This window comes from Mytilus edulis, chromosome 14, assembly GCF_963676685.1.
Source record: "Mytilus edulis chromosome 14, xbMytEdul2.2, whole genome shotgun sequence".
NCBI lineage: Eukaryota > Metazoa > Mollusca > Bivalvia > Mytilida > Mytilidae > Mytilus > Mytilus edulis.
Genome location: NC_092357.1, coordinates 12,790,805 through 12,806,389, shown reverse-complemented (window position 1 = coordinate 12,806,389; position 15,585 = coordinate 12,790,805). Strand labels below are relative to the sequence as shown.

At 34.0% G+C, this 15,585-nt stretch overlaps 1 protein-coding gene across 1 annotated transcript; it reads left to right on the top strand.

Annotated features, from left to right (window-relative positions):
- Positions 1 to 8,255: 8,255 nt before the first annotated feature.
- LOC139502403 (uncharacterized) lies at positions 8,256 to 14,290 on the top strand. The gene is made up of 6 exons (XM_071291849.1): positions 8,256 to 8,531; positions 9,540 to 9,644; positions 10,063 to 10,290; positions 10,983 to 11,090; positions 11,583 to 13,948; positions 14,118 to 14,290. The coding sequence occupies exons 2-6, from the start codon at positions 9,560 to 9,562 to the stop codon at positions 14,229 to 14,231; spliced, it is 2,901 nt and encodes a 966-aa protein (XP_071147950.1). The 5' UTR covers positions 8,256 to 8,531; positions 9,540 to 9,559; the 3' UTR covers positions 14,232 to 14,290.
- The last annotated feature ends 1,295 nt before the right edge of the window (positions 14,291 to 15,585 follow it).

Below are 15,585 nucleotides of genomic sequence, written 5' to 3'. Positions count from 1 at the left end.
GTTTTATGCCATGTTTGTGTTTCTCATTATTTTATACTCGATGCGAAACGTAATTTTTGGTCGTGTTGATAACCGTCCTTTGATTTAGTAAGTAAGCTAACTAAAACAAACGCTGTAACGTTCTAGCCAGATACACTGTACATGTTTCATGAAAACCTCACTTGCGTTGATGTTTTTAAACGATATATATGTGAAATATGCAATGGCTTTTGTATAAAATAATTTAAGCAAGATGAATACTATTTTTACCTAAATCTATTGGATGCATTTGCGGTTAACATCGTTATATATAGCACACGGAAATGAGTAAGGAGTTTAGATTGTCTTCTTTTACATATATCATTAATGTCCAAACATTGTTTTTTTCAGTGAAGCTTGATTAGTTATTAGTTGAACATACTCATTGGAAATGACAGACGATTTAAATAGACGATAAATTAGCACGCGTTGTTATGGTAATAACATGAAACGTCTGAAGATTCAACTACATCAAAAGAATTCTAGACAAACTGTACTAAGTGAACTCCATTGTTTAGGAAATAGTTGTTTTAGGATCATTTACATTGTAAAAAATAATAAAACTGTGAAAGCAATGCAAGACTTGTTCGTAATCATTCACACTATTTTCATTTAAACATTGTCTATCAGCCAAATACTGCATGTAAATGAATTGAACTGAAATAGATATTGGCATTCAGATTATTAATTTCCTATAAATGATACCAAGTCTTCTGCACTTAAAATGTTATTTCATTGAATGCATGTGATTTTTATCCTTCCAGTGTTGGAGCTTTAGACATGATATGTTTTTCTTTTTGTGGTATTCTTAGCTCCAATCCACTTCATTTGAGCTTTGGTGCATAGTTGTCTAATAGGCAATCCTATTTTATAATATTTTAGAGAGAAATCATATCGTTAACTTACAACTCATTTGCACTTAAATATTTTTTTCTTTCAAATATCAACACTAAACACGGCAAATTTAGTGTGTTTATGTTATAGTGAGCGGTCCATTTTCGTCAGAAAATGTAAGTGAACTTAAAATAATGTTTGTGTTTGGCCTGCGACTACTGTGTTATAGTACTCCGGTTTGGCCAAATGAAGCTGGATCCGCCAGTTAATGTTTTTTTGTGCAATATTCTCCAAGTTCAACTCTTTAAGTTTACCTTCATTGATAACTAGATGCAATCACATCATGATTAATGAGAAAGAGATTATTTTTGTGGAATATCAAGTTATTGAATCGACTTATGTCAATTATAGATGAGTCGGTCATTACTTGGGTACAAGGGGAAGTAACTCTATTCATTTTAAAGGAATTTGACTTCCTGAATTGTGTACTCCGGAAATAATTATCTATTTATCCTTACAAAATGTTTTGCTGTAGAAAAAAAAGAACATGTGAAGCTTGACTATTAAGTAGACGTCCTCTGTTACATTACACAATCAATCTTTCTGTATTTACCGTTTAGATGTAATTTAATACAGTTTCAAACACAAATCCCTTATGATAAGGCGGAAGTTGAAAATTACATGTAATTCAACCTTGATATAAACGTATGTTTTTTAAACTGTTGGTATTGTGTTCATTTGTCAGAGAAATTCCTTTGAACTGTATTTGTGTAACAAGATGAAAAGTGTAATTACTGTACTTTTACATAATTTTCCTAAAAGTTGGTAATTTTCATTCGTATTACGGATGTATTGCTTACTGACTGGTTTGGGGCGAAATCACAGGTAGCAGAAGCATTATGTCAATCACAGTTTAGAAATTTGGTAGAAGATAACACAGCTGAAAACAAAAAAATCTCTCTATATATAAACACATTGGCTACTTGTACAAGCAATGATAACGTCGCAATGTTGACCAGGCGATTAAATTTCTAAATAGACTAGTAGTTCATAAAAGTTCTATATTTGAATAAAACTAGAGAATCACATGTGGGTATAAATACGACAATAGGGATAGTAGTATCTTTCTGACATATTTCTAGAAATATACAAGGATGGCAATATATTTTAAAAGTATCTGCTTACATATGGAAAGTTGACAATAGGAGACCAAACAAACATCGGATTTTTCATAGATCCTAATAGTATGCAGTTTTCCATCAGCACCAATACTGACGATTATAACATCTAAATATAGACCAGACCTTCTTGTCTGTCTGACATATACCACAACTAACCGGTCCACAACTATCAGCTAATAAAATACGAACAACATTAAAAAGTCCCTGGAGGGTACCTAAGCACACAACAACAAAAAAGAAGGACTGTAATAGAAAGTATGAATTAAAAAGAACTCGCAGTTATAATTCCAAAAAATCCGATCAAAGTCCAAATATCATCTAATAACTAAATCATGGTTTCCCAGACTAAAAAGGTTGTCCTCTTTCATAATTATTGAAATGTTGTATTAAACTGGAGTAGGCGTCTGTGGCGGATCCAGGGGGTCCAGGAATTTCAACCCCATCCTTTTTTAATGATCATTGCTTTTGAATGGGGAGATATTGTTGGAACACCCCTTTTAAAAATGGCTGTCTTGGATTGTAAAATAGCAAATCTTGGATCCGCACGTGTCCTATCATTTATTTTTAATACTAGTATATATTTTTCCTTTGATAACCCATATACAATGTTATTTTTCGCATCCTGTATCTTAAAAAACAAGGTAGATGCCCTAGCTATCATTTGTATCATGTTTTTTTAACATATATAACAATATATATTTTACCACATTCTGAAAACGAATGAAATAGCCAATCAGTTTTCGTTTAAACTCTTATTATACTTGTATGGTGAAGGATAAATTGATATCGAAGGTTTGAGTGTTGAGAGGAATAAACACAGTTATTTATGGGAGTAATAATTAAGCGCTTAATATCCAAAATGCAGATTTTCATCTAATTTATTAAGGTAATTTTACCTATTAATTTTCGTAATATGCAAATTTTTATAATTTATAATGCATATGATTTATAGAATACAATTTGTTCTCATTTTGTTTAATTTTCTGTCAGTAATGATGATATAGGTATACTATTTCATCGTCACAATTTGACAAAATTAAATTTCAATTTAACACCTGTAATTTTATTATTACCTGCATATTTTCTAATAGATTTTGATAGCAATTTATGAAAGGTTTAAACATATGAGATGTGCATAACAAGCGAATTAGATATGAATTTGTGGTTAGATTGCCAATAAGGCAACTGACAACCAGAGAGCAAATGACGTAGAAGTTACCGCATGGCCTGCAATAATGAACAAGCACCATACGTAAGGTATGATGGACCCTGGCATATGATCAAATGAGAAAACCGTAGGCCTAATTTATATCAAAACATTTGGCGAAATTAAAAACAAAACCGACATCAATCAACGACAACCAATGAATTCGAGGCTGCTCACTTGTGTCAGACACATACATGATAATGAATTTGAGGCTCCTGACTTGTGTCAGACACATACATGATAATGAATTCGAGGCTCCTCACTTGTGTCAGACACATACATGATAATGAATTCGAGGCTCCTCACTTGTGTCAGACACATACATGATAATGAATTCGAGGCTCTTGACTTGTGTCATGCAGACACATACATGATAATGAATTCGAGGCTCCTCACTTGTGTCAGACACATACATGATAATGAATTCGAGGCTCCTCACTTGTGTCAGACACATACATGATAATGAATTCGAGGCTCTTGACTTGTGTCATGCAGACACATACATGATAATGAATTCGAGGCTCCTCACTTGTGTCAGACACATACATGATAATGAATTCTAGGCTCCTGACTTGTGTCAGACACATACATGATAATGAATTCGAGGCTCCTGACTTCTGTTAGACACATACATGATAATGAATTCGAGGCTCCTGACTTGTGCCAGACACATACATGATAATGAATTCGAGGCTCCTGACTTGTGTCCGACACATACATGATAATGAATTCGAGGCTCCTGACTTGTGTCAGACACATACATGATAATGAGGGGTAACATGTTGTTTGTGAGCACTTTACCTACGCTCGAACCAAGGGCAGTGTTTCATCAGCAGAACAAATGCATGTACACTGTTCTAACCATATCGAAGTAAAGTGTACGTCTGTTGATTTTCTAAGTTACGATGGTGAGCAATTGTAAGAAACATAGGTCACCGTTCGGACTTCGACATTCACCTAAACCCCATCTTTGATAGCCAAGGGTTACTCCACCTCCCACAAGGAGAATGGATCATAACCCTTGGCTAGCGAAGATGCCGAAACCTCTACTGCATGTAAAGCTACAAAAGACGGGATAATATAAGAAAAACAAGGACAGACACAACAGTAACATACAGTACAGTAACAAACGACAACGTAAGCTTCCTTTCAATTTTTATAAAATTTGATTTTACGTTTCCGAGTTATTGGATTTTATTCTTAGAAAAAGGAGCGATTTTCAAGTTTACGGATAGTACTAAAGCTTGAAGCATCTTTAAGTACTTTTTTTAAATTCCATGCTCAGAATTAAGCAACATTATATTCGAGCTTCAACGTATAAGTATAAGCCTGTAAAAGTTTAGAAATTTTGAATGTTTTTGAAAATGGGGTTAAATTGAACCTATTCGAATCTCTCCCCGCTAAAATAACTCTTGAAAACATACTGACTAGAAGTTCTGTTTAATATGATCAATATGTAGGCATGTAATATTTGTTACTGGACGTCAAAAGCAAACAATAAGCGCTCAATCGGAAATCCTTCTGAATCAGAAGCAAGAAAATTTATATTCAAAGAGAGACAACTGCAACTCTCCTTTGTATTCGTCATCTGTAACCTAACATGATCTTTCAGAGTGCACACTTTCAATTTTTCCTATATATCCTAAAATGGTATGGCTGCACACTTTCTATTCGTCGTCTGCTAGCTGTAACCTTAAATGGTCTTGACTCCACATTTTGCTTCTATCATCTGCATGTAACATAAAAAAAGTCTTGACTGCACACTTTGCTTCCGCAATCTGTAGCCTAAAATGGTCTTGACTGCACCCTTTGCATTCGTCGTCTGTAACCTAAAATGATCTTGGCTGCACACTTTGCATTCGTCTTCTCTAACCTTAAATGGTCTTGACTGCACACTTTGCTTCCGTCATCTGCCTGTAATCCAAAATGGTCTTGACTGCACACTTTGCATTCGTCATCTAGAACCTTAAATGATCTAGGTTGGTCCCCTCCGTAAAACATTTAGTATGCCGTCGGAATATACAAATATTGTCAAGAATTTCAATAACGGCCGGGAAACAGACTAAAAATGATCTTGACTGCACACTTTGCATTTGTCATCTGTAACTTAAAATGATTTTGACAGCACACTTTGCTTCCGTCATCTGTAACCTAAAATTGTCTTGACTGCACACTTTGCATTTGTCATCTGTAACCTAAAATGGTCTTGACTGCACTCTTTGCTTCCGTCATCTGTAACCTACAATGGTTTTGACTGCACACTTGGTTCGAATTGTTTTACCTTGTCATTTCAAAGCCTTTTATAGCTGAATATGTGGTATGGCCTTTACTCATGGTTGAAGGCCGTACACTAGGATGACCTATAGCTGTTAATTTTTGTGTCATTTGGTCTCTTGTGGAGAGTTGTCTAATTTTGGCAATCATACCACATAACCTTTTTTATATTGCCTGCACACTTTGCTTCCGTCCTCTGTAATCTCAAATTGTCTTGACTGCAGACTTTACTTCCGTCATCTTTTATCACAAAAGGTCTTGACTACACACTTTGTATTCGTCGTCTGTAACCTAAAATTTATTTAAATAGTTTTGGCTCGCATGTTTTTCTTTTAGTTATCTGTAACTGAAAATAGCTTTGGGTGCACACTATAACTAAACCCTCGAGGCCGATAGGGCAGTCTCGGGATGAGACCTGGGCCAATATGGAAAATACATGTTATAATCTATTTATCACATATTTAAGTTTTGCAGAAAAGAGAAAAAATTTCAATTATAACAATTTAATGAAACATAACAGGTAAATTTAAAATAAAATATATCACTTGGAATCGGGGCACATTATCCGATACTCTTCTTTTGCCCCGGGCAATTTTGAGGTTATTACATAAGCCAAACCAAACGTATTCGTAACAAATATGTGATAATATTTCGTATCTCATGTCAGGTTTGTATGTATACTATTTCGTACCTCATGGAAGATTTATATATGTTTAACAGGAAAGTCAAGGGACTGTACATATAACTCGGAAAAGTATCAATATACACAGAATGTCGCTAGTGGGAATCCGGAAAAAATACAAGGCGTCCACAGAGACGTAGAAGAAAGCTTACAGAAAACTTTACAAATATATGATTCGAAATAGTAAACATGTATTTATTCCATGAGGTACGAAATGGTAGATCATTTGGTCCATATAGGGTATGAAATTGATTTTATCATGGGTACGAAATGGCAAATGTGGGTACGAAATGACAGAGGTACGAAATGGTCACGGTACAAAATGACCTGCTTCCGTAACACCACTGTCTCAGTTGAGGGTGAAGGTTGGCGCCAGGTAAAACGTTCAAACCTGCTGTATTTGTTTGCACATGTCCTAAGTCAGGAATCTGATGTTTCTCTTTTCTCTTTGTTTATATATCGTTGGTTTTCCTGTTTTAATGATTTTCACTAGTCATTTTGGGGCCCTCTATAGCTTGCTGTTCGGTGTGAACCAAGGCTTTGTTGAAGGTCTTACAATGATATACAATGGTTTAATTGACAACTTGTGACTTGGATGGATAGTTGTCTCATTGGCACTGACACCGCATCATATTATATGTGTTGTCAGCACACTTTCCTCGTCAAAAACCTACAATTGTCTTAGCTGAACATATAACCAAAAATGTGACGACACACTCTGATTCTATCGTGTAAGAACTTCATCAGAATTTTACAACTTAGTATAAACATAAACATAAGGCAAGGAATATTTCAAAATAGATAAATTCATTATTTTGGTGTACGGAATTAAACACCGATGTTGAAAAACCATACACATATTCGGCTGCACCCGAGGGTGTAAGATTTTTTAAACAATGGTGTTAAATTCTGTACAGCCCTGATTACAACAAGAAAACTAATAATGTCAATTACAAATAGTTATATAATCTCTTTATGTTTTATGCTCTTTCATGATGAAGTAAAATTTGTATACTGCAGATTTATCTTATATTCTTCTATGACGTTTTATTAGTCGAATTTTGGGTTTACGCACAAAAAAGGATGATAAGTAAGGGGACGACCCTCTGGTTTTCTGAGAGAGGGGGAGGGGAGGATGATTAAAAAATTAGTATCTTAGCCCGATAAGAACTGAAACTATTGAATTTGCACAAGGCGGGATGGGAAGAATATTATGCAATACAAAATGCAGGATACAAATGTGAACAAAAGTTAAAAAAAGAAATGATCAATCCGTATTAAAAAATTGATGGCAAAAATAATCACGAAGTTGAAGAGCATTTCAAGCAAAAAATCACAAATGGCTGTGCCAAATACGAACATGCATATCTACAATGTATATATATATCAAGGGGTACAATCAAAATCACGTGATGGATATACACACACCGGAAGTAACAGTCGAGCAGACCGCTTGAAAGGTAAGTAGTCGTATTTACTTGATTATATCAATAAAATTTAATAAATAAGGTAGTGCACCGAATGTAGGATACTATCTAGTTTTGAAATACACAATTATCCTTGCTGGAAAGCGTGCAGTTAATGCGAACACTTCGACACAGTTCCAAAATTTCACCGTCGAAGTGTTTGCAATAACTGCACGCTTTCTAGCAAAAACAATTGTGTATTTTAAAACTACATACTATCCGACATTCGGTGTGCCAACTTATTAATCAAAATTTAATTGATATAAACAAGAAAATGCAAGTACTAACCTTTCAAGCGGCGAGTTCGACTGTAACTTCCGGTGTGTGTATATCCATCACGTGATTTTGATTGTACCCCTTGTATATGCATCGGGATAGATAAACCTTTTCATAAATTTAAATAGTAGTAGCGACCTATATGGAATTGAAAAACTTCAATTATCATCATGTTATTTCCCAATTTTACTATATTTTATATTTTCGCCAAGTCAAACAAGTTATAAATCTACCCTTTAAATAGATTAGCACATTAATTCAAGTTTAAACATGTATATAAGATCAATTCTAATAGGGTTGTATTTAAAATATATATCGATTCTGTTAAAAGGTCATGGTTAACCCATATAACTGTGAATAGAAATTGTTACACATGATAAATTGGGGTATTTTTGGTGTGTTTGGAATTTGTAATTCTCAATATATTGATTAGAAGTCTAACTCTTATCAGATTCAGATTACGAAATGCTGTAATATTTAGTTTTTGAGATGCGTGACAACGTAAACACTGAAGCGAGCGTTGCTTTGTTATTATTTTGATGTAAACAAGAAAATATTGATACAGAAATAGTGGATATCTTTTCAATGTATTGGTTAGTATGTTTTCTTTTAAACTTGAGAACTACTATAAGTCTAAGTATTTCCACATTCAAAATATATCTGATGAAACACCAAAAAAAAGCAAGCATTCGGACAATAACACAACCTAGGGGAGACAATTCATACTGTTACTGGTAAATATTATATATTATTCTTTCTTACTATTTTAAATCTGAACATTGACTTGTGTTTTTATACGGTATACATTTCATGTGTGCTTATATACGGATTTTCTTGTAAATAGTTTTTGACCATTCCGACCGTCCGTCAGTCAGTCAGCCTCCGTCCGTCCTTCCGTCCGTCCACCAGTCTGTCATTTTGGTTTATGATGCTAACTCAAATACTTTACATCGGAGTGCTACCTCACTAGGATATATGTTCACATATACTGATAGAAAAATCCAATTGATGCACAAGTCACTGTGTCAAAGGTCAATGTAGAAGTAACTAGAATAAAAGACGAAATTGGGTAACAAAAATTGTTTCCCATTTACCGTATTTATATTGAATTCATGTTTATCTGAATATATTGTCACATGTAATCCGAGGAAGTTTCTGTTGCTTTTAAGTTTCCTAAAATAAGCTGACATTTGTATAGTAAAGAGGTTTTGGGATACTAGATAGAATATTATATATATGAGATCGCAACTTGAATTGCATATTGAATCACATACATGTATAACGAGCGAAAGATACCTATTGATTTGGAGATCACTTTGTTAATGGCAAAGGTCATAGTTATTATAAATAGGCCTCATTTGTGCAATCAAAGGAAAGCTTGTAAAATACTGAACACGGGACATATAATGAGTAACATACCAAAACTATACCATCAGATCTCTATAATTCTCTTTTCCTTTGGGAAATTTTGGAAATGTGTGTATGAGAGCTTGATCACTAAAGGTTCAGTAATTCAAAACAAAATGTTTTTTTTCAGTCACGTACCTTACTCCTACCATTGCCTTAATTGTTTGTAAACTTGTTTTTTTCTCGCAATTTAGATTCGTGATATTATATAAATATGGACTCGATGGATGATTCATTAGTTAACTACAGTTCCAGATACGAAAAGATCTGCCAACGGCTTGCTAGAAGTCTATCAGAAGGTAAGTATCTAATCTAAAAAAAGACTTAGTTCTGTTATAGCAATACATATAGAACCATTAATTTGGACCCTGTCAGGAAGAAATTAGTACATAGTAATACGCCATATTTACGCATACATGTAGCTGTAACATGCAAAACATGTAAAACTTCGACCATGCTCTTTGGTCGGGTTGTTGTCTCTTTGACACATTCCCAATTTTCGTTCTCAATTTCATTTTGGATAATATTGGTATGAAATTTGTTTTTTTATAATCTAGGATCACTGTTGATCCTTTTGAATATTTAGTTTGAGTTATTGAAAGTTTCATAGCTATAGCCAAGCAGTAGGATGCTAGATAGCTTTGCTCACAATACTTTTTTAACTGATTTAATTTGAATGAATAAATCTATAAAAAAATGCATATTGTCTGTTTTCAGATGACATTAAGAATTTAAAATTTGTCCTTCGAAACAAAGTGGATCCATCCGATCTTAGCACAATAACAGATGGACGGGAATTGGTACACATGCTAGAAAAGAAAGAAATCTTAACGGAAGAAAAGTTACCGCACGTGAGATCGCTACTGAGGAATGCTGGGATTGATGGAGTAGATGATATCATCCAATCAGATTACCCTATATCTTCTGAGGGAATTTCGAAACATGGTATGGCATCTGCTGTGACCTGCTATTTGGTTTGGTTGTTGTCTCTTTGACACATTCCTAATTTCCATTCTCAATTCAATGATTTTAAAACACTGTAATTTGTAAATTTTTTGGCAAGGAAAAGAGGACGAGGTTCATAGAAAACTGACTCAATTTCAAAACAATAAAGAGCCATTTATGTATTTCCTTATCTATCCAGTTTAGCTATAGCTGTGTTGTATATGTATTTACAAATAAGGCGGGGTATAAGAGCTAATTAGAGTCCATATGCATTGCTTGATTACGATAGATATGTTATAAAGACCAAGGAAAGAACATCTATAAAGTTAAAGAACAGGGATATAAACAGCTAAAGGTCATCCGCACGGCCTTCATTAATATTGAGCAAAAATAAATTTTATGTTTTTTTGTTCAATCCAATACCAATTCAAGTGTAATCAATGTAGAGAAAAACAATAATATGTGTTGCCGTTTTTACTTCTTTCTACAAAAATGAACGATGTTTGAACAGGTTAAACACGACGCATACAGCAGTGTTGTACTGGGACTTCAGCAATTCATTTTGGCCATATTGAAAGGCACTTATTACATGTATTATTGCTGAATACATCTTGAAATGGCTATTTAATTCCGTTTAATGAAGAAGAAAAAAAGCGTACTAAGAACTTGAAAACTAATAATTTATGTTGTAGATGGGTTTGACGTCAGATCAATGAATGTTGTTGGAAATTTCAAAGAAACAAAGCAGCTACGTAAAATGATAGACATTGTCGAGACGAAAAGAGCAGTTCTTGTTAAAGGTACTTAGTTATTTTGAAATTTAAAATTTGGATGTTTTATATCAAAATTTTAAAGGATTTTTGAGTAGAACTTTAATCGTTGACTTTATGTTTTAATTTCAACTGCTTGCTGTTTTATTTATTTGTTGTTGAAATTCTCTATCATTGACGTTAATAAAAAAAAAAATGAAGATGTGGTATGATTGTCAATGAGACAACTCTCCATAAGAGACCAAATGACACAGAAATTAACATCTATAGGTCATCATACGGCCTTCTACACTGAGCAAAGTCCATACCGCACAGCCAGCTATAAAAGACCCTGAAATGACAATGTAGAACAATTCAAACGAGAAAACTAACGGCCTTATTTATGTACAAAAAAATGAACGAAAAACAAATATGCAACACATCAACAACCGACAACCACTGAATTACAGGCTCCTATAAAAGTTCATTATTCCTTTAATCAATATAGGTTCTCAAAAAGAGTTACATTTTTTATTATTGCAGGACCTAATGGGTCAGGAAAATCGCAGAGTGCCTTTTGGTATGCCAGAAAATTTCAGGTAAACGATCGATCTTCCGTTGTCTGGCGTGTTCATTGCAAATCCGAGAGAAGTGTCTATTTGTCATTTGCCACATTGATGTCACATTTGAAAATAGAATGTATATTATCTGAATGTGATACACGTGACTGTATTAAAACAATGCTTGACCTTGCTATCGAAAATTTAACCAATCAGAGAAACGTGACCCGGAAGCATTTGATGATTTTGGATGACATTGAATCGCCGGAAGACATTATTGTCTTCAATGCAATGGACAGGTTTATAACAGCGGAAAATATTTACGTCATAGCTACCTCTAACAAACGATTTTTATCTGACCATTACGAAATATATGGAATGGAAATGGATAAAATGACTGAAAGTGAAGCAATGTCCTTGTTTCCGTTCTCATGCAAAAGGGAGGAAAAACAAGTGAAATTGTTGGCAAAAAATCTGGATTATCTACCCCTGGCTCTGTCACTTGCGGCATCGTATATAAAAATAACACACATCAGCATTTATGAATATAATAACAATTTGTTAGGTTCTCAGCTTCTTGCAGACACATTGGGGACACAAAGCCTTGCTAAGTCATACAGCATTACGTTGCAACGTGTAGATGATGAAATTACGAACAATTCTCGGAGAGTTCTCTCCCTTGTTCCATATTTAAATCATAACAATATAGCAGTCACAGTCTTAAAAAGTTTTCTATCGGACCAATTATCTAGATCAGAAAAGGAGATAGAAATTAATAAGCTGTTGCTTGTACTTACTAACTATTCATTGGCTACTGTTGAAGGTGTGGGTGAAAAACGGATTTTATCGATGCATGGAGTTTCCTCTTTGATGATTGAGAATGCTAAATCTCAAGAAAAAGTGCGCCAAGATGTGAATCACCTGTTACGTCATTATTGTTATTATTTAGACACCGATGCCCGACTTGTTGAATCCATGAAAAGAAATATATGTTTTATCCATCATGCTGTTTTGCTATTGCGGAAATATTGTGATTTGTTCGAGGACTCTTTTGAACGCAAAGTGTATGAAAGTTATTTATGTTGTTCAATTGGAGTGACATTTCGATTATACGGAAGTACAGAGCTGTCAGCAGACGACTATTTTGCACGTGCAAAACAAATCATTTTCAATGACATTGTATGTATGCCTTTACCAGAAAGAGCACTGCATACGGGTAATGTTACCCATTTAGAGGACTATTTATACGGCAATTTAACCGAGCAGGAAGAGGCGAGACAGGTATTCATGAAATTATTGGAGATATCGATGACCAGTGTTCCGCTACACTTTGTAGAAATGTTTTTGACAAACAAATTCAGAAATGAAAGAGAAATTGAACTATTTCAACATTACGGGAAAATAAATCCAAAAGAGATTCGGAACAATAAGCTTCCGTTGCATATTGCCAAAGCTATGACTTTGAACGATATAATCGTTCCCTTTGCAAATATCAGAGACACATTTCTTATTGACCTTCTTATAACACTGATGAACAATAGTAGTAAAAACAAGTGGTGGATGGAGGCGGCAAAAGTAAACCCGCGTGCACGTGGTCGTACTCATTTCACGGAACAGCAAATTGATAGCCTAACGGAGTTTCGTTTCGCGCATAATCTTGCGCAGTATTTAAATAACTATTACCGTGAGCATTATCCGTCCTGTAATCCGTTAGCGAGTACAGTAACAAAACGAAATGGAATTTTATACTTTCTCAGATCAAACGAAAAAATTGAAAGTAATGAACTAAAAGATGTGATTGTAACATTAGATGAAATGTTCAATAATAGTGCAGCTACATTTTATGCATCATTTGGTGTGCTCAAATTGGCGCCGAAATTCAACCTCCATCATAGATGTTTGATTACCCGGATGTTGGTCAAGTGCTATGTAAAATTGTGGGAAAATGACAGAGACCAAAACGATCTTTCGGAAGCTCTGTTTCAAGCAGAAAAATTAGTGGGATTATCCAAGGAGATGGAGCTGTGGATAGTATTAACCAGCATTTATCTTGAAATTGCTCAAACCTACCTTCTAAGTCCAACCAAAGAAAATATTCAAAACGCTAAACTGCATTATAAAATGGCTTGTCAGAAGGCAAAAGAGAGTGGTAACATCATTAATACACAATATCATTTGAAAATGTATCAACAGTATATAGATTTCTGTTTAAAATATGGTAATGTAGATGACCTTATTGAAGCTGAACAGATTTGTCTGGAGATGTTAGAGAGATTTATTCAAAACGAGACTAAACAAACAATACAGACCCAACTGAATCGGATTCATCTTAAAATAAGCCAATCGAAGGTAAGGCCAAAAATGTAATGCTTGGTCGTTCTTACTCACATCTGTAGACTCTTGTGCGTGAATTTTCGGAAAAGTTGTCTGGTCCCGTCATTTATTCCGGTTTACATTGTATCTACGTATGTATATTATTTTTTTAATAATTCAGTATGCTTTTTTCTTTTCATTTCAGTGTGACAGACTATACCAAACATTGAAGATGTCTTCCATGTTAATTATATGTTTAGTTACTGTTATAGTGATGCTATGGTTTGGACTTTACGGAGATGGCCAGCAAGAGCTGTGATGACCAATGTCAGTATTTCGACAATATTTTGTGCAATAAAATAAATATCTTTAAATGTCCATTTGTCTCGGTTTCTTTGAAATAGCGATGCCCCCATAGCCTAACTTTATACTTCCTGTTTTGTAATAGGTTGACCGACCTGTTTACGGACGCAGTGTTACATATATAATTGTTGTAATTTTTGTGTTCGTTCACTTTTAAAACAAGACAAACAATATACCACTAAGCTCATATTTTTTTCTAGCAATGAATTGCATGAATAAATTGATTTAACCGACGAAAAATTAACCATAAATAAAATAATCAATCTGTTTCACAAGAAAAGGTTGGAATTTCGACTTAATAACTACAAGGCTGTATATATACAATGCAATATTTCGTATTTCTTTCGACTCTGAAGATAAAAACAAGACAATAAATTAAAGATAATGAAATCCTACCTATACATAAATAAATATACTAAAACTATATGGTTACAACTCAATAAGGCAAATTATTATCCTTTCGATTATATAAATCTTACTTATTCCTATATTATACTTATTTACCATGGGCCTTCGGGTGTTTGAATTTGAGCATTACAAAAAAAATAATAACCAGCAAAATGCCTCGGACGTATCAAATTTATGAAAAAAGTGATGTTAATTTTTTGTTAGATAGACATCCCAGGTTTTACTACGCTCCATTATACACGCATGCTTGCACCATTATTTTGACCATATGATTCATGAAACAAATATAAAATTTTATGTCCATTTTGATATTTTCTTTCTGCGGTATGTCGAAAACAAATTGATAAACGTATATGGAAATAAAAGAATGAATACATGTACTAAGTAAAATTTTGAATGGAAATGGGAAATATGTCAATATGGTCTATAAGGTCTATAAAAAAGTGTTCCACTTCAGTGAACATCGACGCCATACAAACTACAAACCATATAAATGAACTAAAATAAAAAAAAAAATAAAAACATACAAAAACTAACAGAGGCCAGAGGCTCCTGACTTGGGACAGGCGCAAAATGCCACGGGGTTAAACATGTTTTATGAATTCTCAACCCTCCCCTATACCTCTAGCCAATGAAGAATAAAGAAACACACAACAATACTCACAGTTAAACTCAGTTTAAAAGAAGCCGGGTCCGATGTCAGAATAGGTAATAAAAGAAACTAAGCTAAATAAAAATGATACATCAATTAACAAAGGACTACTAGCAGTTACTGACATGCCAGCTCCAGACTTCAATTAAACTGATTGAAAGATTAGGTCTTCATCATATGAAAATCAAGCACAATCCCTCCCGTTACGGGTTTATTATCATACCATTATTCAATATATCAGAAGAACATA